The sequence below is a fragment of the Aethalodelphis obliquidens genome, unplaced genomic scaffold, assembly GCF_003676395.1.
Source record: "Aethalodelphis obliquidens isolate GAN/ISIS:26980383/991018 unplaced genomic scaffold, ASM367639v1 scaffold26, whole genome shotgun sequence".
NCBI classification, from domain to species: domain Eukaryota; kingdom Metazoa; phylum Chordata; class Mammalia; order Artiodactyla; family Delphinidae; genus Aethalodelphis; species Aethalodelphis obliquidens.
The window spans coordinates 1,927,634-1,949,444 of NW_020837970.1; the positions used below are offsets into that span (position 1 = coordinate 1,927,634).

The window sequence follows — 21,811 nt, forward strand, 5'->3', positions numbered from 1 at the left end:
ACGACACTCCTGCAATAGAAATCAAGCTCTGCCAGATATTTCTAGGCCTGGGGAAATTGTTCAGTTTATGGTTTATTAAAGGTAAAATGGGATTAATGAGAAACCTCAACTCATATTATTGTTGTAAATGTGGAATAATGTAATCATATAAGCAGTAGAGTGTGGTAAGACAAATCCTGGCAGTGCTAACTCTGACTTCGATAATGACCTTTGGGAATGATTCTGAACTATTCTATGCTTCCATTTCCTCACTTATAAAGTGAGAGACATAATTGTAGTTATACCTTGTTGGATTTTTTGAGAATAAAATGAGGTAATGCTTGTAAAGACTGGCTATGATGGATAGCATTCTCTCTGGCTCCTGGTAAGCGCCACATAAATATCAGCTAGAATTAGCTAGTTTGCTTTCTACAGTTAAAGATGGCTTAATCCAATCAGCTATACCAGAAAGGGTTGAAATCAAACAGCTTCTTCCCTAGAATTAGACTTCCCTTCAGAATTACTTGTCTGCTGTTGCCTGTGTTGATGACTCCCTGTGACCTCCAGATCATCAAGCCTGGCTCATTTCTTTAACGGATATCCATGAACTTGACCTCTTGCCTATAAGGCAATAATTTACTTACCTACTGTTCTTTCTAGGCTTCACCATTTTTTTGTTATCTAATCGCTCCCAGATCTCTCCTGGTTAGGAAGTCTCTCAGTAAATATTACAAAGATATTTGTGTAGAGCTTCACAGTATTCACCAAGCACTTCTCTATTCATGAGGTGAGGCTATTAGGGCAGGTTTATTTATTGTTTAAGATTCATGTTTGAAATAAAAGTTTTATTATTACTTGATGGATAAGCTCATTAAAGTATACATTTATACAAACTTCTTATAGTAATGATGAAAATGTAAAATTATAAGGAAACACAACCTGATAAAGAACATTTTGGGGACTATCTGTGAAGGTTAAGAGAACATTTTTATTGCATTGCAATTTAAAAATAAAGGTTTAATGAAAGTAAATGACAAACTCAGAGGGGACAGAGATGAATTTTGGATCCATGTCTTCTAACTTAGGTTCAAGTTTGGCCTGAGTTCTTGGATATCTCTGTTCTGATGAGAGAAGCATAAGGGTGAAGTGTGAGGTTCAGGAACATATATATGTGTAATTGATTCCTGAATTTGTGAAAATATGAGGTTGCTCAAAATTCTAGGCTGGCTTGGGAAGTTAAGTTCCACAAGAAGGAAAACATAAAGAAAAAAATAATTTGTTATTGATAGGAAGAAAACACATAACTCATTTATATAACACTTGGCAGTTTATAAATAATTTTCTCAACCATTATCACAATTGAATGTGTTTCTTTACAAAGTTATTAAAGTAACTTCAAAACACTTGGAGGCAGTTAGTATGGTTGCTATGTAATGTGGTGGAAAGACATTTATTGAGGTACATTTTATGCCATTATTATCCTGTTCACAGAGGAGAGAAAGTAGAAACTGCTTGGAATCAGAGCCTTAGACTGGAGCAAATGAAACTGGAAAAATCCTTTTAGGAACCCGCTCACATAATCTTTTTCCCATATATTTGATGTTTGGGATGTGGGAGGGTCAAGGCAGGGAGAAGGCAAGAATATGGAAATAGGATAGGAGGGAAGCAAGATGTCACACTGAGAGAGCAGTAGTCTTTCTGAAGGTGAGTGTTGCAAAGAAAACAAAATACTCACTGCCCTTTCCTCCTCCTATACTATGCAGTTTCTTGCAGTTCATAGGGAGATGCTGCCAATGCTTCTTTTGTGTTTGCAGTTCTTCATCTCTGACTGTCACCGTGACTATCACAGCCCTTAACCTACAGAGTGTCCATTGGCATTATTCTAGAAAACGATGGAAGCTGTATTAACTCCTTTTTCACAGGTTCAGTGGTAGACTACTTAAGTGTCATCTCCCCCTACCACACACTGTCTCCCCTCCCATCTTTTATTCCTTCCCCCTCTTCTTTCTTTCCTCTTCCTTGATCTCTGTCCCACAATTACTCTTGTCCTGTATTCTATGATCTACAGGTAACTTTTAGTTCAGGTGTGCGACCTTAAGTATATTCTGTTCGTCACTGACATCTTTCTTACCCGTGTGCAGTGGTTTTAATATTTCACATTTATTACTGCATTTGGTCCTCATTTTCAGACATGTAGTTTATGGCAGTATTACTATTTATTACCACCTTATCTTTATTAATATTTTGCTTTTCATATTTTGTATGAGTTATATGATGCATCTTTGTAATTTGTCCAAGGTCACCAAATAGGTACAACTGGAAGTATTTGAATTAAGACTGTGGCTACTAAGAGAGATCCAATGAGACAGAGGTTTCCCTTGGTTAAATTAAGCAGCAGAAATGAAGAAACAATCTCTGTGTCAGTGAAAACTGGACAGTAAAATGCTGATAACCTATTTTTGGCTGTTGTAGCCTATTCCAGTGGCAGAGCTGCCCACCTAAACCCAACAGTATGAATTGTGGTGTTTCTGGTGCAAAAGCTGACTCTCAGCTAGAGGTTAGCAGGGGTTTTGCAGTTCAAGTGAGCGGAAGGAGTAGCTGTCATGAATGACGTTAGCCCCTTTTTGGTTGTATAAAAAGACTAGCTTTAATGCAATAAAGAATCAAATTCAGGGCTTTCCTGGTGACGCAGTGGTTGAGAGTCTGCCTGCCGGTGCAGGGGACACAGGTTCGTGCTCCGGTCCGGGAGGATCCCACATGCCGCGGAGCGGCTGGGCCCGTGAGCCATGGCCGCTGAGCCTGTGCGTCCGGAGCCTGTGCTCCGCAACGGGAGAGGCCACAACAGTGAGAAGCCCGCGTACCGCAAAAAAAAATCCCCAATTCAATCTATTAAACTTACTTTAATAAGTATTAATGTTAATATATTTTAAAATTAGTTTAAATTGCAAAGACGGCACATGCTTATTATAAAAACATTGGACATTAACAGATTTATAACATAGGGAGAGGCTTCTCTTTTTCTATCACCCAGTTTCTCTCACTCAACAGAGGTAACTATGGTTTACCAATTCGGTGAATATATTTCTAGAAATGTTCTGTGTATATATAAATGCACATACAAATGTGGGACCATACGAAACAATATGCAAACTTGCTTTCTGAACATACTATAAGTATTTTTTCATATATACACATATATATTTACCTTATTCACTTTAACGATTGCACCCTTCCCATTGTATAATATACTGTAATTCATTCAGTCGGTATACTGTTGTTGAATATTTAGGTGACCTAGCTTTTGTTGTTACTACAAAAAAAAAGTTGCAGTGAACATTCTTGTATAACAAATTATTATAATCTTGTGCATTTATCTTTAGATACTTCAGATAAGTGGAAATTCTGGTATTGGAATAATCACTAATATTTTAGATGTGTCTCTGAATCCTTGAGATGCCACTTTGGAGTTCAATCTGTGAAGATGCAATATACACAAAACATAGTATCTTTACAATAAAAGTAATTTTTTTTTTTTTACCATTGCAGACAGACCAAACTTTCAGCAAAACTGGTTTGGTTCTGTTTTTCCTGGAGGTGCAAAGTTCCATATACCTAACAGTTTCAGTTGTCCTCTCTGTGGTACAGTAAAACAATGTGTCAAATCAGGCCATCTGTAAAGTTTCAAAGTATGGAACTATCTAAGAAGGCAAGAGATCACTATGTGTGGTAGTGTCCTTTTTGGTACCTCAATAATGGTCCTTGAGTCTTGGATCTTTGCTGCTGTCTGAACCAGCATGATAATCCTTTAACCTTTTTTCACAGCCTTTTTACTACAAAGAGTGGAATTTTTCTTATAAAGAGTCAGTTAACCATTAAAATCATTCCTTTGTGCCCTCTTTCAGAGCCGGTTGGGGACTTTATGGTATTGATAGTATGCCAGATCTCCGAAGGAAAAAAACTCTGCCTATTGTACGAGATGTGGTGAGTCACTCCTGTTTAATTCATTTTGACTGCATACGTTGTCTTTATCTTTATTAGATGTCATACTGTCCTTCTCATTAAATGCCTAGCCTGTAAATATTTCATAGAATGACACACAGCAGAAGCTGGATGCTAGCAAGTGTTATATTTATTATTTCTTTAAAATCTCTTAGATGGAGGAAATAACTCTAACCTTTTGACAGCTTTTAATATTAGTTGAAATTACAAATTGAGTTAAAATGGCCCTATAATTGAGCAGAAAGAAATCACACAGCATGCAAAGTGGGCTGCTGCACCTGGGCTTTGGTGACCACAAGTTTACTTTGCAGTTGAAGGCTATATTTGACAGTCTTCATCTTAACCCAGTAAACTGCTTTATGAAGCATGCAGATAATATTAATCACTTCCTTATTCTCATATATTAAGATCAAGTCTAGCCAAATTAATAAGCTGTTCCACTCTCCAGAGAAAACCATGGCTTCCAAGTCATTAAAACCTTTATTAGCCCTGAACATAACTCTGAATGACAAACTCTCCTATAGGAAATAGGCTGGGGACTGCTTAGAGATGCAAAGAATTGATAATAGTCTGTATTAAATTCTAAAAACAAATAGCCCATCAACATGAAAAAGAAATGTTTTCTATCATTCACAATGTTTTCATGTTTTGCTGGAGGCTCATTCTTAATAGTTTATTATATTAAAATATATTTTCCCTCAGAGAAACTGAAGTTTTCCTTTTAGCAACAACGTGCACAATTTCTTGATACCAGTCATTTTCAATTTTGCTATGAAAACCTTCATCTGAAGGTCATCACTTTAGTTTTAAATTAGGAAAGACAAAATCTTGCCTGGAAAAATCTTTCGCTGGAAAGCATGATATGTCTGTACAATTAGCTCAGATTCCTGCCATTATAGTGTGACATTATTTTTAAGTGTTAGGCTTATTTAACATTATTACACTCTTTTCTCACCTGTCATATGTCTAATTATTTATATTTTGTTTTCTCTGTCACTTGGACACTTCAGGCCATGGTAAGTGACTTTCATTTTATTTAATTAATACTTGGCAGTCTTTTCAAATGTACACTGCTCTTATTCATGGGATCAAAGAGAGCAAGATGGGGAAATAAAAAGAGACATATTCGAATAAGAAGTTTGGGTTCTCCAAGGTTTAACATCTAGTTCAATTCTGAAAGACAGACCAATTTACATAAACAACAGGTACAGATGCAGGCTAAAATAAAATAAAAACATAACTTTAGGGACAGTAGTTGTCTGAGATGGAAGATCATCTTTGGAGGTAAGTCCTGTATAAGTTTACGTGGTAGGAGTGGAGATGGTAGGAGTTTACAAGTGAGGAGTGAGTCACCTGCTCACCTAGGACTGTACTCAACCTAACTGGGCACACTGGCTTTGTAGCTCCAAGGAGATATATTTCTGACCAGATCTCTTATTCCACTGTGACTTCCCTTTGTTCTTAATGGGAGAGAAGATTTAATATTCCCACATAGCACTCCTGATTTCCAGAGTTCTCTATAGCACTATCGGGTATATTATATTGTGTATGTTTCAGGTGGGAGCAGCATAATGGTTCTATTTTACAGGGGAAACTAAAGGGATGTGACTCTTATTTAAAATCACCTAAGTTACCAACATTGAGTGAAGAAAACAAGTCTAATGATGATTCTCAGTTGGCAAAATGGACCCTTGGAAGAAAATATTCTGGCCAGATGTGGAAGCATATTTCAGGGAACTATGGACAACTCAAGAATCATCTAGTACCAGTCGTGATTCAGGGCTATCAGACAGATCAGCTGGCTCTGTATCAATGGTTATGTTTTATGAAGGAATGTGATTATGATTGTCTTGGGGAAAAACAATGTCTTAGAAGCCTCTTGCTAGCCTAGAAAACTTGGGCTTCAGGCCTGCCTTGCTGGGCCTCAGTTTTATCATCTGTAAAATGTAGAGCCTAGGTTTGATGATCTAAAGGGACTTTTTCAGCTCTAATGTCCTATGATTCCACATTCTGGATGAACTGGCTGACTACTGAAAATGGTAGGTCCCTATTGACTAAAGTGTCAATAGCGATAGTCTGTACTTTTACACTTTCACCTTCTGCTGAGTAATAGGTACATAGCAGTCACCTCATAATTCTGTGTTTTTTTGGTTCTATTTTAAGACCCTGGCTGCCCGGAAATCTGGACTCTCCCTGGCTATGGTGATTAGGACATCTCTAAATAATGAGGAATTGGTAGGTGCAGAGTCAGTTACTAACTATGCATTGATCGTGGTCTGGGGAAAAGCATTCTGCCTGGGCTGCTTGTTTGTTGTGTTCATTCCAGAGTTCTAGGAATCATTGGGAACGTGGGGAAAGTCTGACCCTAAACAAAGTTTCTCAGGTCCTCAGCTGCACGATCGTACAAATTATCCTGTGCTGCTCAAATACGCATGCACCTTCCCATCTTTACAAATGCCATTTCATCCTAACACACTTTGTCACTGTCCACCTAAAAAATCCTGCTAAGTTTTTACATAGTTCACGTTTTGCTTCCTTTTGGAGGCTTTCCCAAACACCCTCCTCCCCTTCTGGCTCAATTATTAGTTTCTTCCACTGGGCTTTTCTAGCATTTAATCATGACCTCCATAGTATAGTATGGTGTAGCATGGTTAAGAGTGAAGGCTGCTTGGGGTGAGTCCCATCTGTGCCACTAAATTAGCATTGTTATGTCTGATAAGTTATGTAACTTCTCTGAGCCTGAGTTCTTTCATGTGTATAGTGAGGTGATAATAATACAGAAGATTAAGGGAGTGGATGAATATTTAACCCGCTTACACGGCCTAGGGTACAGTAAACAATAAATACAAGCTGGTATTCTTACTATTTTTGTTACTACAGTTTGATTATCTTGCATAAGGCTTTCCTTTTAGACTCCATGAAGGTAGCACTATATCCTGTTAGTTGTTCTTGTTAAATATTTTCATCCCTATTGCTTAGTACACTGTCTGACGTAAGATAGAAGCTTTGTCAATTCTTGTTGAATGAAAGAACCAGCATGATTAAAAGGTACAAGTAGGGTCAGGGATTCTTGAATTTTGTTCATTAGAATCACCTGGGGGAGCTTTAAAACATACTTATGTCTGAAGTCTCACTCCCATGATTCTGATTTAATTGGCTTCACATATAGTCTGGATAGATGAGGTTTTTTTGTTTTGTTTTGGTTTGTTTAAACTTCCAGGTGATTCCAATGAGCAGTGGGTGTTGTGCCATGGTAACTGCATCCTGCACAGCCACTCTGCTGGGGCTGTTTTAAAAAAAAATAATTAATTAATTTTTATGGCTGCGTCGGGTCTTAGTTGCGGCACTTGGGATCTTCGTTGAGGCACGCAGGATCTTTCGTTGTGGTGCATGGGCTTCTCTCTAGTTGTGGTGTTCGGATTTTCTCTTCTCTAGTTGTGGCACACGGGCTTAGTTGCCCTGCAGCATGTGGGGTCTTAGTTCCCTGAGCAGGAATCGAACCCATGTCCCCTTCATTGCAAGGCAGATTCTTTACCACTGGACCACCAGGAAAGTCCCTCTGCTGGGGCTTTTATCCAATACAATTTATCTGTGCCCTCCTTTATTGCAACTAGGTACTCTACCTCCCCCATTTTTAGAGACTTTGTCATTCTTAGAGAATAAAAATGTGGCCACTATTATTACTTGTTTTAAATTTCTATACACTTGCCATTTAAACACCATTATTTATATTTTTCATTCTCTTCTTCCTGTCATTGTCATTTTCCACCCAAAGCCAACCTTTCCTAGGTGTCTATCAGCAAGCTGCCCTCCCCAACCCAGTCAGCCCTTAAGTACTACATCAGCAATAGTACATGTCCCTTTGGATATCTGGGTGCTACAGCAAGTTCAGAACATTTTTGATTGTGCCGTAGGATTTTTAAAATATGGCTGCTTTCCCAGGGGCTTCTTCTTATCTACTGGGTTTATGATGCCATGTAATATTTTCACTATAGTTTGGTTACGAGAGAAAGTAAACATTCTCTGGTATATGAGAAAGCTTCATATTGCTTGCTGAATCTCAAAGTATCCAGTCTTTTGCTTTTGAGGAAATAATCAAGATGGAAGGTTTTTATTGATAGACTCCTAGACTGTTCCTTTCTTATATTTTAAAATTTGCTATTTGGTTTAACGCACAAATACTCATTCCTATGAAAAGTGAAGAGGAAAGCGACAGAAATGAGAGGAATGCTACTACATTTTCTGAGGCTCTGACAGAGACCACACCCTCACTTCATAGTTAAATTAGCTATTGATCTATTGTTCCTTTACTTAAACATATCATTTTGCTTCTTTAGTTTCAGAAGACCTATGTAGAAGATATTTCTGTGTGGGTGTTGAGTGGATGAACAGAGTCCATCATCAGCTCCCTCTAAAACTCATAGAGCCCGTATTCCTGGGGCTCATGTCTCAAAAAGCAAATGAAATATGACTTCTGTACAACAGGCATATTAAATGCCACTCTTGACAAGCTGTCACATTAAGTCATTACATGGGCAACTAACATAAATGCTGGAGCAAATACTTTCCACTTCCCAGTTCGTGAGTCCCAGGCACCCTCAATGTGAAGCATGAAATATTTGCCTTTACATGAAGAAAAAAGGCTTGGCCATGTGGAAAATGGTAGCCCTTCTATTTGAATTAAAGAGATGTGCGGTAAAAAGCTTCCTTCCAAGGAAGGAAAGGGCTATAAAGTCTGATGCAAGATGACAGTGGGTCAGCCAGCACCACCTCCACTGACACACTGTTGGCAGTGAGCAAAGTATTGCCAGGCGCCCCGTCCATCACCAATTCCCAGTCACCACAAGGAGCTACTGGGACTGATTGGGAATCTCCGTCTAATCAGCCCTTAAGTACTACAGCTTTGAAATATTCCCATCTGGTTTAATAACACCAGACAGGATAACAGTCTAGTATCCATATACCACAGCAATAATCCGCCTGGCACTGCACTGCTCAGCTTTGTGCTTGCTTTCTCAGTGGTAGTTTCCTAGGTTTAGAGCCAAGAGTAGCACAGTCACAGTAAATCCATTCACTATTTCCACAAATATTAATTGACTGTCTTCTGTGTTTCAGGCAGTGTTTCAGATTTTGGAAATAAGGCAGAGAACAACTCATTTAAAAATCCCTGCTGTCATGATGCTTATAGTGAGAGAGGAGCTGAGATACTATGTTCTGTACCCACTGTTGCTATAGTTCATAATGGAAGCTTTTAGTAGGCAGGGGTATTTAGACTAAGACAGGCTTAGATGATGGTTATGAGAAACTCAGGTAGAGGGAGGAATCCAGATCACCAAGGCTAAAAGAGATTCTAGAACACTGTTTGTTCTATCTGGGTTGGTGTCCATGTTTAGGAGGCTGGCCTAAGGACAGGCTTATAGGGAGTGTCAGTTCTCATAAAGGGTTGATTTGTCTAGGAGGATAGAGGTCCTTCTTCCAATAACAGGATTCAGGCCAAAGAAAAGGGACTGGCAAGAACTAGGTGTGGGGATAAACAGGATATCAGAGCTGGGTCCTATTCCTAGCATAACCTAGAAAAAAACATGGAAGGAGGAAGCAGGTCAGAACACCTCTCTGGTGCCTGGGGTTCAGTCTGGAAGTTGCAGGCTCAGTTCACCCAGGGATTCCGGACTCCCGCTCAGGAACAGGAATCCTTTCATACCACGTGAACAAGTATTGAAGTGATGTGGCCTGAATTTGAATCTCAGCTCCACCTCCTATTGCCTTTGAGAACTCATTTCTTATCAATATGCTTTGTCTCCCTGAGACTTGTTTATCTCATCGTTAAATTAATGTAATACTTATCTCACAATGAGGGAGAATTAAAGAAATGTCTTGCCAGGCACAGCAGTGGCAGTCAGGGCAGTGGAACAGGGGCTTAGGATGAAGTATCCAGAGTACCTGCTAAGCCCAGTGCCTCCCTGTCACCTTTGCAACTGAGGGGCAGATTGCAGGGAGTACTGACAGGGGAGTCATCACCAATGACACCAAATATACAGGTTATCTCTTGTTTACAAGTAGTATTGCTATTGGGGCTGCTTCTTTCCTTCTTCAAGAGAAGGAAGTCATGGTCCTTGGCTTGAGAAGCATGTTGGTCCAAGCCCACCATTTACTAGCTGAGGGAACTTACGCAAGTTACTGAAATTTTCTTGGCCTCAATTTTCTCATATGTTTGCTAATTATGTAAGATTTTTGCACCTGTATTCATTAGTAAAATGGCCTATGGTTTACCATGTCTTTGAACAATTGTGGCATCAAGAATAAACGAATTTTATAAAATAAGTAGGGAAGCTTTCCTTTTCCACTTCTCTGGGGTGATATGCATAAAGTAAGTGTTGCTAACCTTGAAAGACTGACAAAACTTGCCTCTAAAACCGTCTTGCACGTTTTTTTGTTTTTGTTTTTGATTTTTTAGGGTGGTTTTATGACTACTAAATCAATTTATGTAGTATAACAATTCTATCCATGTTATTTAAACATTTGTTCTTGAGTCAATTTTAATCATTTATATTTTTTCTAGAAAGTTAACCTTTTTTCTAAATTTGCAAACTTAATACCGTCAAATTGTTCATATAATTGTATCATTTATAAAAGCTTGTGCTGTTTTCATCTTATTATTTATTTGTATTTTTTTCCTCTCTTTTATAGAGTCAGTACTGCAAGAGATTCTCTGGCATTTGTTTTGTTGACTCCATATTTTGTTTCTTTCATATTTCATTTATTTCTGCTCTTACTCATCTACTTTTTATATTTTCCCTGAAGCTATTTTTCTAACTTACTAAGTTGAATATGTAGTTTGTTAATTTTTATTGTTGCTATTAACTAGTGCATACACACAAAATAATATCTACAACATAAATGAAGGGAGTAAATAACAGTACAAACACCTTATATCCATCATTCAGCTTTAAAAAGAGAATATTTCCATCCCTTGTGTATTCCTTCTTCATTTTCTTCCTCCTTCTAAACTTCAAAGATTTTGTCTATCATTTTGTTGCTTCTGTTTATATTTTTACCACATTTGTATAACCTAATTTTCTTTTTGTCTTTTCTATCAAATGCATTTTAAACTATTCATTTTCCTCTCAGCACACTTTAGCTGCATCATACAAGTTTTGATATATAGTGCTTTTATTGCTGTTGAGATAGAATTATTTCATAAATTGTCCAGTGATTAATATTTTGACTGATCAGTTATTTAGAAAGTGTATTCATTAATCTTCCAAAGATAAGGACTTTATTTTTGTTACTGTATCATGTTCAGAGGACGTGGACTGTATTTTTAGTCTTTAGTATTTAATTGAAAATTGCTTTATGGCTTAGTACATGATCAGCACTGTAGATATCCCATATGAGCTTTTTCTGTTCAGTACATAAATTTTGGGACTTTTATATCCCTGATAAATTGTTTCTTTCAACTTTTGGTAGCAATCCTGTTAATTTCTTGCATGTTTTTTCCTTAAACATATTCTATGTGATATTAATACAGCTCACTGAAGTAATTAGGTTAATATCTTCCTTGATAGAACCTTTTCTGGCCCTTTCTTTAAATCTTAATGTGTTTTATGCATATCTCATAAAAACAGATAGCTTAGTTTTAAAATTCAGTCTCAGAATTTGTCTTTTTATGGTTGGATTCAGTTTACATTTATTATAATAAATTTGAGCTTAGTTCTCTTATTTTTTTATTTTTATTTTTTTGTGGTACGCGGGCCTCTCCCATTGTGGAGCACAGGCTCCGGACGCGCAGGCTCAGCGGCCATGGCTCACGGGCCCAGCCCCTCCACGGCATGTGGGATCTTCCCGGACCGGGGCACAAACCCGTGTCCCCTGCATCGGCAGGCGGACTCTCAACCACTGCGCCACCAGGGAAGCCCAGTTCTCTTATTTTTAAATGTTTAATTAAAATACTTTTCAAATTTTAAAGTTGATCAGTAATTCTGTCCTGAAAAAATTATAAAGATCTGAAAATGCTTAGTCTCTGATTACTACCCTCAATGCCCACATTAGGTAGAAGTCAAGTCTAAATGTCCTATCTGAAAATGGTCTGAAAACCCAAAGATCCAAGCCCATGGAGTTTAACTGGATCCCAAACATACTTCTTAGGTTTCCACAGAATCTGCTTTTTTAAATCTGTCATTAAGTCCCATTTATTTATTTATGTGTTTAGGTGCCTGGGGAATCTTTCTTTGCAGCCCTTCTACAAAGTATAATGTTTTTTTTCCAACACTTACCTAGTGGGCTATATCAACTTCATTTGCCAGGTTTCCAGATCAGTTTTCCAATAAACAAAATGAATATACTAATATTTCTAGAGGATTTGGAGGGGCATCAAATGAGATAACAAATAGACAGCACTTCAGCCATTTTGGATCCATAAATATTAGTTATTATTTTTATGATTGTCTACTTTCACTACACAGCTTTACGTAGCTACACGATTGACTTTCTTGGTTTTACAAGAGAACAATAGAATGGGTTCCCTTTAAGAGGGAGGGTCACCCCTTTCCCTGTCTTCCTTTTATAATATCCTAACCCTTCTTCCTGTTCTTTCATGGCCTCTGTCAGAAGATTTATAAGAACTCAGTCTCTGCCCCGACTGGTAAGAATTAGACTTTCCAGATTAGAATGCCTAAAGTTTCTCCCAGTGGAGAAATTCAAATTATTTTGGCCGCTTATATTTAATAAGTTACTCATCTCATACCACCTTCTTTATTTGTATATATATTTTTTTTCATTGAAAGTTTGAATTGGAGAAAAAGTGATACTTATATAGTACATGACAGATTTACCCTAATTTGTTATCAGATCAAGTTCCATGTCATGTATTGGCATGGAACCATATTGTACTTCTGACTCTATATACTATATTGTCCTCTCCTTAAATTATTGAACCATCTATTTTATCACTGTTCTACCCTCTTTATTTGGACTCAGTCCATAAGTTACTTAGGTCACTGGTAATTGGTACCTGTTATAAAACAATATAAGTAAAAACAAATTACTTACAGTCTTCCATGTATAGGCACATAACTTTTAGTCTCTGTTAGCACTTTCTGTGACAAAAAATTTTACCCAAGTAATTTTAGCTTCTACAGTCAGTCTTATGTAATGATTAGTCTAATGAGTAAATCAGTCATGAAATTATGTCTGTTTTTATACTCAGGAACTTATTCTACCATTGTTCTGTCCTCATGCTTATGACCTATTTCAAAGGTCACATTGTACCTAATCTTTGCTCTGCAAATCTTTCTGATACTTTTGTCCAGAAATAGCAAAATGATACTTAGAGGACAGTAAGTAGATTTCTAAAATCATGCATCAACTATGTGAAATATGCTTGAAAAAAAGAAGCATACTTTTTTTCCTGGAATTATCTAAACGTGATTGTTTTCAAGTATAGGAAAGAGATGGTTTACGTAGTTCTATGAGGGAAGCCCACAGGATGCAGAGAAAAATAAAACTTCATTAGTTAAGTTGCTGGTTAACATAGGAGAGGGAAAAGGAGAAAAGGTACGTGGCAAATGGAGACAGTCAAGCTTTGTTCCTGTTATAAGTGTTAACAGTTTGTAGATTGGAATTTTGGTGGTCCAAAGACACTGGTAATTGTTCCCTGAAGGAGGCTTGATTGCTTTATTTCTCGGACTCATTTTAATTTCCCCATGTAGTTTTCAATAGAAGAGGCAATTCATTCCCTGTCCTAATTGTTCAAAAAGTGATATATTAGGGCAACTCACTTTAAATTCCAGTTTCTCAGAGCAGGAGTTTTTAACAAAATCTATGTCTAAAATATGAGCATCCTCCTCTTTGGAGCCCAAAGGTTGTACTTGGCTACTAAGTTGTACCTGAGTGAAAGCAGAGTAATCATTTCTACAGATTAAAGCAGTGTTGAAGCAATAAAAATTGCCTTACTTTCTGGAATCACACTAGTAATATAAAAATAATGTTTATTGTTCTTTACTTCATTGCAAAAGCTTGATATCGTGGCTATAAATAGAAAAATTACTGGAAGAACATGCATCAAACCGTACCTAACTTTGAAAAATTAAATTATTTTTTATTTTAATACTTGTTTGGATTTATAAATTACTCTTTCAGTGAGCATACATTTTATTATTATCAGAACATACATACATTTTAGCAAATAATATATGTTTGTTGTAGAAGATTTGAAAAGTTTAGAAACACTTAAAATAGATTAGCAGGAAGTCTCCCAAATTGCTTAATCCATTCTGTCCTTCAGTCCTAATTCCAGTAATTGAGCTCTGCTTGTTCTTCAGACCACCTTCTCCATATGTCTAGTTCCTTGTTTACCTAGGCCAGAGACCTTCTCTTGATAACATAACCAGTTCCCATCCTTTCACATCAGCTCGGATCCTATTAGCTACACCCTATTATCTTTCTGCCTACTCTAAGTACATGTGTGTATGTATGAAAGTATGTGTGTATATATATTTTCTCTTCCCTTTAATCCACCTCTTAAAGGCCAGTTACAGGCTTCCATTTCCCATCGCCCATGGCTAATTTGACTGTTTCCCCTTGTTTTCTTCTGCTTTGTTTTTATTCAGTGCCCAATATCCTATCTTTTGCCTTATTCCACAAAAACTCCACACTATGTCCTTATAATCTTGTTTGATCCGGTCTTACTTTGCTGCTAAAAATACACTCTTTCCCTCAGTATGCAGTATTCCCCTGAGACATGAGTCCCTTCTTATCAGATGTATTTTTCATGCTTTCCTTAGCCATTCATTTCCTCAGTTTCTAAAGTGACCATCATTCCATCTTAGGCTTTGTTGGAATAAGAAATGTTTCCATAAGCCATTTATTTTATTTTATTTTATTTTATTTTATTTTATTTATTTTTTAAACATCTTTATTGGAGTATAATTGTTTTACAATAGTGTGTTAGTTTCTGCTTTATAACAAACTGAATCAGCTATACATATACATATACCTGCATATCTCCTCCCTCTTGCGTCTCCCTCCCACCCTCCCTATCCCACCCCTCTAGGTGGTCACAAAGCACGGAGCTGATCTCCCTGTGCTATGTGGCTGCTTCCCACTAGCTATCTGTTTCACATTTGGTAGTATATATAAGTCCATTCCACTCTCTCACTTTGTCCCAGCTTACCCTTCCCCCTCCCCATGTCCTCAAGTCCATTCTCTACATCTGCGTCTTTATTCCTGTCCTGCCCCTAGGTTCTTCAGAACCATTTTTTTTTTTTAGATTCCATACATATGTATTAGCATACAGTATTTGTTTTTCTCTTTCTGACTTACTTCACTCTGTATGACAGACTCGAGTTCCATACACCTCAGTACAAATAACTCAATTTCGTTTCCTTTTATGGCTGAGTAATATTCCATTGTATATATGTGCCACATCTTCTTTATCCATTCATCTGTCGATGGACACTTAGGTTGCTTCCATGTCCTGGCTAATGTAAATAGAGCTGCAATGAACATTGTGGTACATGAATCTTTTTGAATTATAGTTTTCTCAGGGTATATGCCCCATACTGGGATTGCTGGGTCATATGGTAGTTCTATTTTTAGTTCTTTAAGGAACCTCCATACTGTTCCCCATAGTGGCTGTATCAATTTACGTTCCCACAAACAGTGTAAAAAGTTTCCCTTTTCTCCACAGCCTCTCCAGTATTTATTATTTGTAGATTTTTTGATGATGGCCATTCTGACAGGTGTGAAGTGATACCTCATTGTGGTTTTGATTTGCATTTCTCTAATGATCATTGATGCTGAACATCCTTTCATGTGTTTGTTGGCAGTCTGTATATCTTCTTTGGAGAAATGTCTATTTAGGTCTTCTGCCCATTTTTGGATTGGGTTGTTTGTTTTTTGATATTGAGCTGCATGAGCTGCTTGCATATTTTGGATTAATCCTTTTTCAGTTGCTTCATTTGCAAATATTTTCTTCCATGCTCAGGGTTGTCTTTTCATCTTGTTTATGGTTTCCTTTGCTGTGGAAAAGCTTTTAAGTTTCATTAGGTCCCATTTGTTTATGTTTGTTTTTATTTCCATTACTCTAAGAGGTGGGTCAAAAGGGATCTTGCTGTGATTTATGTCATAGAGTATTCTGCCTCTGTTTTCCTCTAAGAGTTTAAAAGTGTCTGGTCTTATATTTAGGTCTTTAATCCATTTTGAGTTGATTTTTGTGTATGGTGTTAGGGAGTGTTCTAATTTCATTCTTTTACATGTAGCTGTCCAGTTTTCCCAGCACCACTTATTGAAGAGGCTGTCTTTTCTCCATTGTATATTCTTGCCTCCTTTACCAAAAATAAGGTGACCATATGTGCGTGGGTTTATCTCTGGGCTTTCTATCCTATTGCATTGATCTATATTTCTGTTTTTGTGCCAGTACCACATTGTCTTGATTACTGTAGCTTTGTAGTATAGTCTGAAGTCTGGGAGCCTGATTCCTCCAGCTCCGTTTTTCTTTGTCAAGATTGCTTTGGCTGTTTGGGGCCTTTTGTGTTTCCATACAAATTGTGAAATTTTTGTTCTAGTTCTGTGAAAAATGCCATTGGTAGTTTGTTAAGGATTGCATTGACTCTGTAGATTGCTTTGGGTAGTGTAGTCATTTTCACAATCTTATTTCTTCCAATCCAAGAACACGGTATATCTCTTCATCTGTTTGTATCATCTTTAATTTCTTTCATCAGTGTCTTATAGTTTTCTGCATACAGGTCTTTTGTCTCCTTAGGTAGGGTTATTCCTAGGTATTTTATTCTTTTTATTGCAATTGTAAATGGGAGTGTTTCCTTGATTTCTCTTTAGCCATTTATTTTAGAGTACTTTTCAAGCTTTGGTAAACACGTGCCCATATCCCCAAAACTCAAGAATGAAAAAACTCATAATTATTTTTTTGAGACTGGGGATATGTACCCTGTAGTGAACTACCTAGTGTTTTTCTCCAGCTTCTACAGCTTTCACATGTTATGGTTTATTCTGATGCTCCATTCAATTGATTTTCAGTGTGTTGTCTAGTAAATTTTCCATGTTTTTTCTTTTTGAAATTAGCTTCACTTCCTCTTTTCATGAAATGGACCATCCCTCTTTAACCAAACCAAACCAAACATTTCAATGAAACCTTCTCAGCTGTCTTTCACTTGCTTTCCTTCAGCCTATTTATTGTTTTTGTTTTTGTTTTTGTTTTGTGGTACGTGGGCCTCTCACTGTTGTGGCCTCTCCCGTTGCGGAGCACAGGCTCCGGACGTGCAGGCTCAGCGGCCATGGCTCACGGGCCCAGCCGCTCCGCGGCATGTGGGATCTTCCCAGACCGGGGCACGAACCTGTGTCCCCTGCAACGGTAGGCAGACTCTCAACCACTGCACCACCAGGGAAGCCCTCCTTCAGCCTATTTAATTTTTTAGCAAGTGGTCCTTATATTTATTACTCCTACTGTAGCCTAAGGATTTAGAGCACTGACTATATGTCACTTGAATTCAATAAAATGAAAATGGAGATAGGGAATTACAGTGTGTTCATCATCAAATTTAAATTATACAGATGAATTCATGTTCAAAATCAACCCTTTGCCCAGCTTCGCTTTCTAAATTAATATGTATTTCTCACTTGCGTTCAGTAGCAGACTGTTCTGTTCCCACCCAGTGTTCCAATGGGTTAGAATTGTTGTTTTCCCCTACTAAGACAACAAATTATGCAATCGCAAATATACCTAAAGTCCATTCTTATTTTTTTGGCTCAACCGAAAATTTTGTATTACACTCACACACACACCACATATACACATTACACGGTCCTCCAGCCCCTCAGCTCAGCTAGAACATGAAACTGTCAATGGAGAGCTGATTGTAAATCTGTTATGCCGAGAATCATTCAAGTCACTTTGATGATATTGAATATCACTCTGCTAGGCAGTAAATGGGAAGCAAAGATGCATAATACATACTTCTAATTCTAAAAGAACTCTTAACAGTTCTTTTCAAGACAAGGCATCTTCATTAGGGAATGAAGCCAAGAGATTTATTGGCTTAGACTGTCTTTATTGAAAAGTGATGGATCCACTTGTTTTGTCGATACAAACCCTAACACAGGGGTCTTCTACTTGAGAACTTCCTATATTTTGAACATACTGTTGCTCTGTAGACTTCACTTGAAATATAAAGAGCTTTGACCAGCCCCTCATGGAGTAGCAAGGCTGCATCTTGCTGTTCAAAAGCTAGAAAATTTTTTTAGTAATGCTTAACTCCCTGGTAGGGAACCTCCTTCCACCATTAACAAACATATTCTGGGAAAATACATAATGAGGGGAATGTATTAATAAAGGGAAGTATGCTGTTGCCGTACTATGGATTTGAAAAATAATAAGTTAGCCATTTCAACACTGTGGGAAGACATTCTGAAATGAGATTTAAGGATGATTAATGCAAAATACAAGTGCTTCCTTTTTAGCATTGCTTATCAGCTGGACTCCTACAGGATTTATGTAAATAACCATTCATTATGCATCAGGTAGTTGTGGGAAGTTATTTGTATTTGTAACTTCAGAGAGTGCTAGTCTTTCTACCAGGACGTCACCTGAATAGTGGGATATGACAATCAAATGGACAGACACATCCAAACAAGTCTCCACTATCAACACTAGTACTTAGTATTTTCTTTCTTTTTTTTTTGTTTTTTTTTTTACGGTACGCGGGCCTCTCACTGTTGTGGCCTCTCCCGTTGTGGAGCACAGGCTCCGGACGCGCAGGCTCAGCGGTCATGGCTTACTGGCCCAGCCGCTCCGCGGCATGTGGGATCTTCCCGGACCAGTGCATGAACCCGTGTCCCCTGCATCGGCAGGCGGACTCTCAACCGCTGCGCCACCAGGGAAAGCCCATACTTAGTATTTTCTTAGTGTTTGAAGTCTATGGACTATATTTGTTACCATGTCACTGTTTGATCTTCAACATAATATGGTAGATAGGTAGTACAGGAAAGTGAGGATTAGAGAGTTTAAGTCTCTTCCTAGATCACAAGACTCTTAAGTAACAGACATTCATTAATTTCACGCACAAAAAATGTGTTGTAACTTTACTGTGCCCAAGGACAATGACAGGCACTGTTTAGGCACTAGAGAAATAGGGAAGAGAGCTCCTGCCTTCTGAAGCCCATTTCATATGTCACATGATGGGGCCTGTGCTCGTGAACTCAGGCCTCCTGGCTCCCCGTTCAGTGCTTACTCTACCAACAGCTTCCATGTGCTATTAAATAGTATCTCCCTTTAAAATATAAAGCACCATGGGAGAGTGCCACATTTAACCTTTATCTACTACTAGGGCTTTCTTATCAATTCGTTGATGAGCTCCTTCCTAAGGAATAGGTGATGAAAGCAGTTCTCTGTGGAAAGATCTATAGAAGAAGTGTACTTTGGGACTGGGGAGGGGTGTAGTGTTAGAGAGGGTATAGAATCAGGGAGATGAGGCCTGGGTAGAATATAAAAGAGGGGAGGGAGTGTTTCTAGAGGGTTAAAATCAGCATTGAGAATATTTTCCATTACTTCATAATTTTACCAAGAACCAAACCAGAAGAACCAATTTAGACCAAGGATAGTAATATAATTCCTTTTTTTTTTTTTGAATTGATGTTTCCTGAACATCTGTCTCAAGCCAGAGACTAGGTTAGGCTCTGAGGATTGATCCAGCAGTGAGCAGTATGCTCATCATCCTTGCCCTCATGGAGTTCACAGGATAGAGGGACATAGTCATTATCAAGCAACAAGAGCTCTGTGCTGCCATGAAAGAAGCTTACACAGCAGGGAGCCCAGTCCAATATGAAGATTGGGGAGTTCTTTGTGTTCAAAGAACTGAATTGGGCCCTAGAACACTGAGCAAAGGATAAGTGTGCAGAGTTATTCTGATGACTGCCCTCACTTAAATCAATAATCAAGGGGTCCCCTCAAAATAGCGTTTTCAGGAAAAAGTTGTAAAATGGTTTGTTTTATGATGAAATTCTCCAGATCCACTGATGTGGCTCGTGTTGGTTACTTGTCTCATCTTCACAGAAAATACATGTCTTCAAGAAGACTTTGCAGGCACTGATCTACCCCATGTCCTCCACCACCCCACACAACTTTGAGGTCTGGACGGCTACGACACCCACCTACTGTTACGAGTGTGAAGGGCTCCTGTGGGGCATTGCCCGGCAAGGCATGAAGTGTTCAGAGTGCGGAGTGAAGTGCCACGAAAAGTGTCAGGACCTCCTGAACGCGGACTGTTTGCAGAGTGAGTATTCGGTTAGGTGAAGAGGCAGGTGTGCAGAGCTGGTCTCACCCTATGCATTTTCAGCTCCTGCTAATTCTCAACAAATCCTACTCACCCCCGGCCTATTCATTCACACAAAGATATACATACTGCCCGCCAAGTCATGTAAATGATTGTGTCTTCCTACACTGTTGACCTTGGCACTTTCAGATTCCTCAGAATAACTACCTGGAGTTCAGTGGCACTCGGACCAAGTAGAAAACTTCACAGTGACTTCCAATCTTTGTTCTCACTTTTATCTCATAATAGCCCCACGTGGTCAGTGGGAACATGTAAAGTCACATTCCTCAAACAGGGGTTAAGACACACCCCTGCGATGACAGCAACTGGAATTCTTTTCCAAGCCTACTTGACACCTGCCTTCTGCAGGCAAGAGCCATGTTCTTTTGCTGTCCCTGTGCAGCCCTTAGAATTGGGAGGTCTTGTATTTGATGTCAAAGACAAATCTAACTTACCAGATAGGTGACCCTGGGCAAGGTTTTCTAACTTTTCAGGGCTTCATTTTCTTCCACCAAATAAATAGGAATAATAAAATGTACCTCAGTGGGTTATTTCGAAAATTAAATGAAATAGTTGCTGCTAAGTGTCTGGCACATAGTAGACGCTCAATGAATATTAATCGCCTCTCCATTCTTTTACATTTCTGAATAGGTACATGTCACTTTGACTTTCATGACAGGTTATCTTAAATTTTCCATTTCCAAAAGAAAATCCTTTATACTGGTACTTTAGATTAGGTCCTGAAATGCCAAAACATCATACTCTAAAATACATATTATTGGCTTTTCACTGCTGGATTTGTCTGCTGACCTTATATAACTAAAAAAGCACTGCTGAACAAATCTATTTAAACATGGATTTTCATTTTCAAATGATTTTTTTTTACCTCTAAATATTGTCCCCTTTGTTCATTCTTTATAGGAATGCAGTCATTGTAAGTACATAGGTTGCCTGAAATTGAGGGAGGACAGAGGAAAATGTCAAAATAAAGATTAAATCAGAAATGCTGGCACAGCTGGCTCTTGCAGTAACAGTCACACATATTGTACACTTTCCTCTACCTGATCAGTATTCTCCCTACACAGTCAGGTCAGCCTAAGACTGTTAATGGTAATGAATGTGTTTTTTGAAACAAAATAGTGCCCCTTCTTAGAAAAATAAAAGGCATATTTAGGAATGAGTGCTTAGAAGAAGGTGGATTGACTCAGTATTACTCAGCCAATTTACTTGCAAAATCTCATAATACAATTAAAATTCAGTCTACCTGTTTAAAAACTGAATTGTGAACAGGCATCTTAAGAAACAGTCACATTAGGGCAGTGACATTTTGAGAAAACAGATAGGAAAAATATTGCCATCTAGAAACAAGTGGCTTGAGTCCCTTAAAGAAAAAAAAATGATGCAGATAATACCTAAGAAATGAGTTCATTCTTCTTTAAGTCTTTCAGAGAAGAGAGATGCCACCCATTCATTAAACTTTAGAAACACTTTCATAGTCTATTTCCATTTCT

General features: G+C 38.0%; 1 protein-coding gene across 1 annotated transcript in view; it reads left to right on the forward strand.

Moving 5' to 3' along the window:
• Positions 1 to 3,886: 3,886 nt before the first annotated feature.
• LOC113629025 (protein unc-13 homolog C) overlaps positions 3,887 to 21,811 on the forward strand; it is a 340,801-nt gene continuing 322,876 nt past the window's right edge. Inside the window, exons 1-4 of the mRNA XM_027123068.1 lie at positions 3,887 to 3,960; positions 4,989 to 4,994; positions 6,142 to 6,213; positions 20,042 to 20,261. Coding sequence (XP_026978869.1) covers positions 3,913 to 3,960; positions 4,989 to 4,994; positions 6,142 to 6,213; positions 20,042 to 20,261 — 346 coding nt within the window. The 5' untranslated portion in view covers positions 3,887 to 3,912. The remainder of the gene's footprint in view (positions 3,961 to 4,988; positions 4,995 to 6,141; positions 6,214 to 20,041; positions 20,262 to 21,811) is intronic.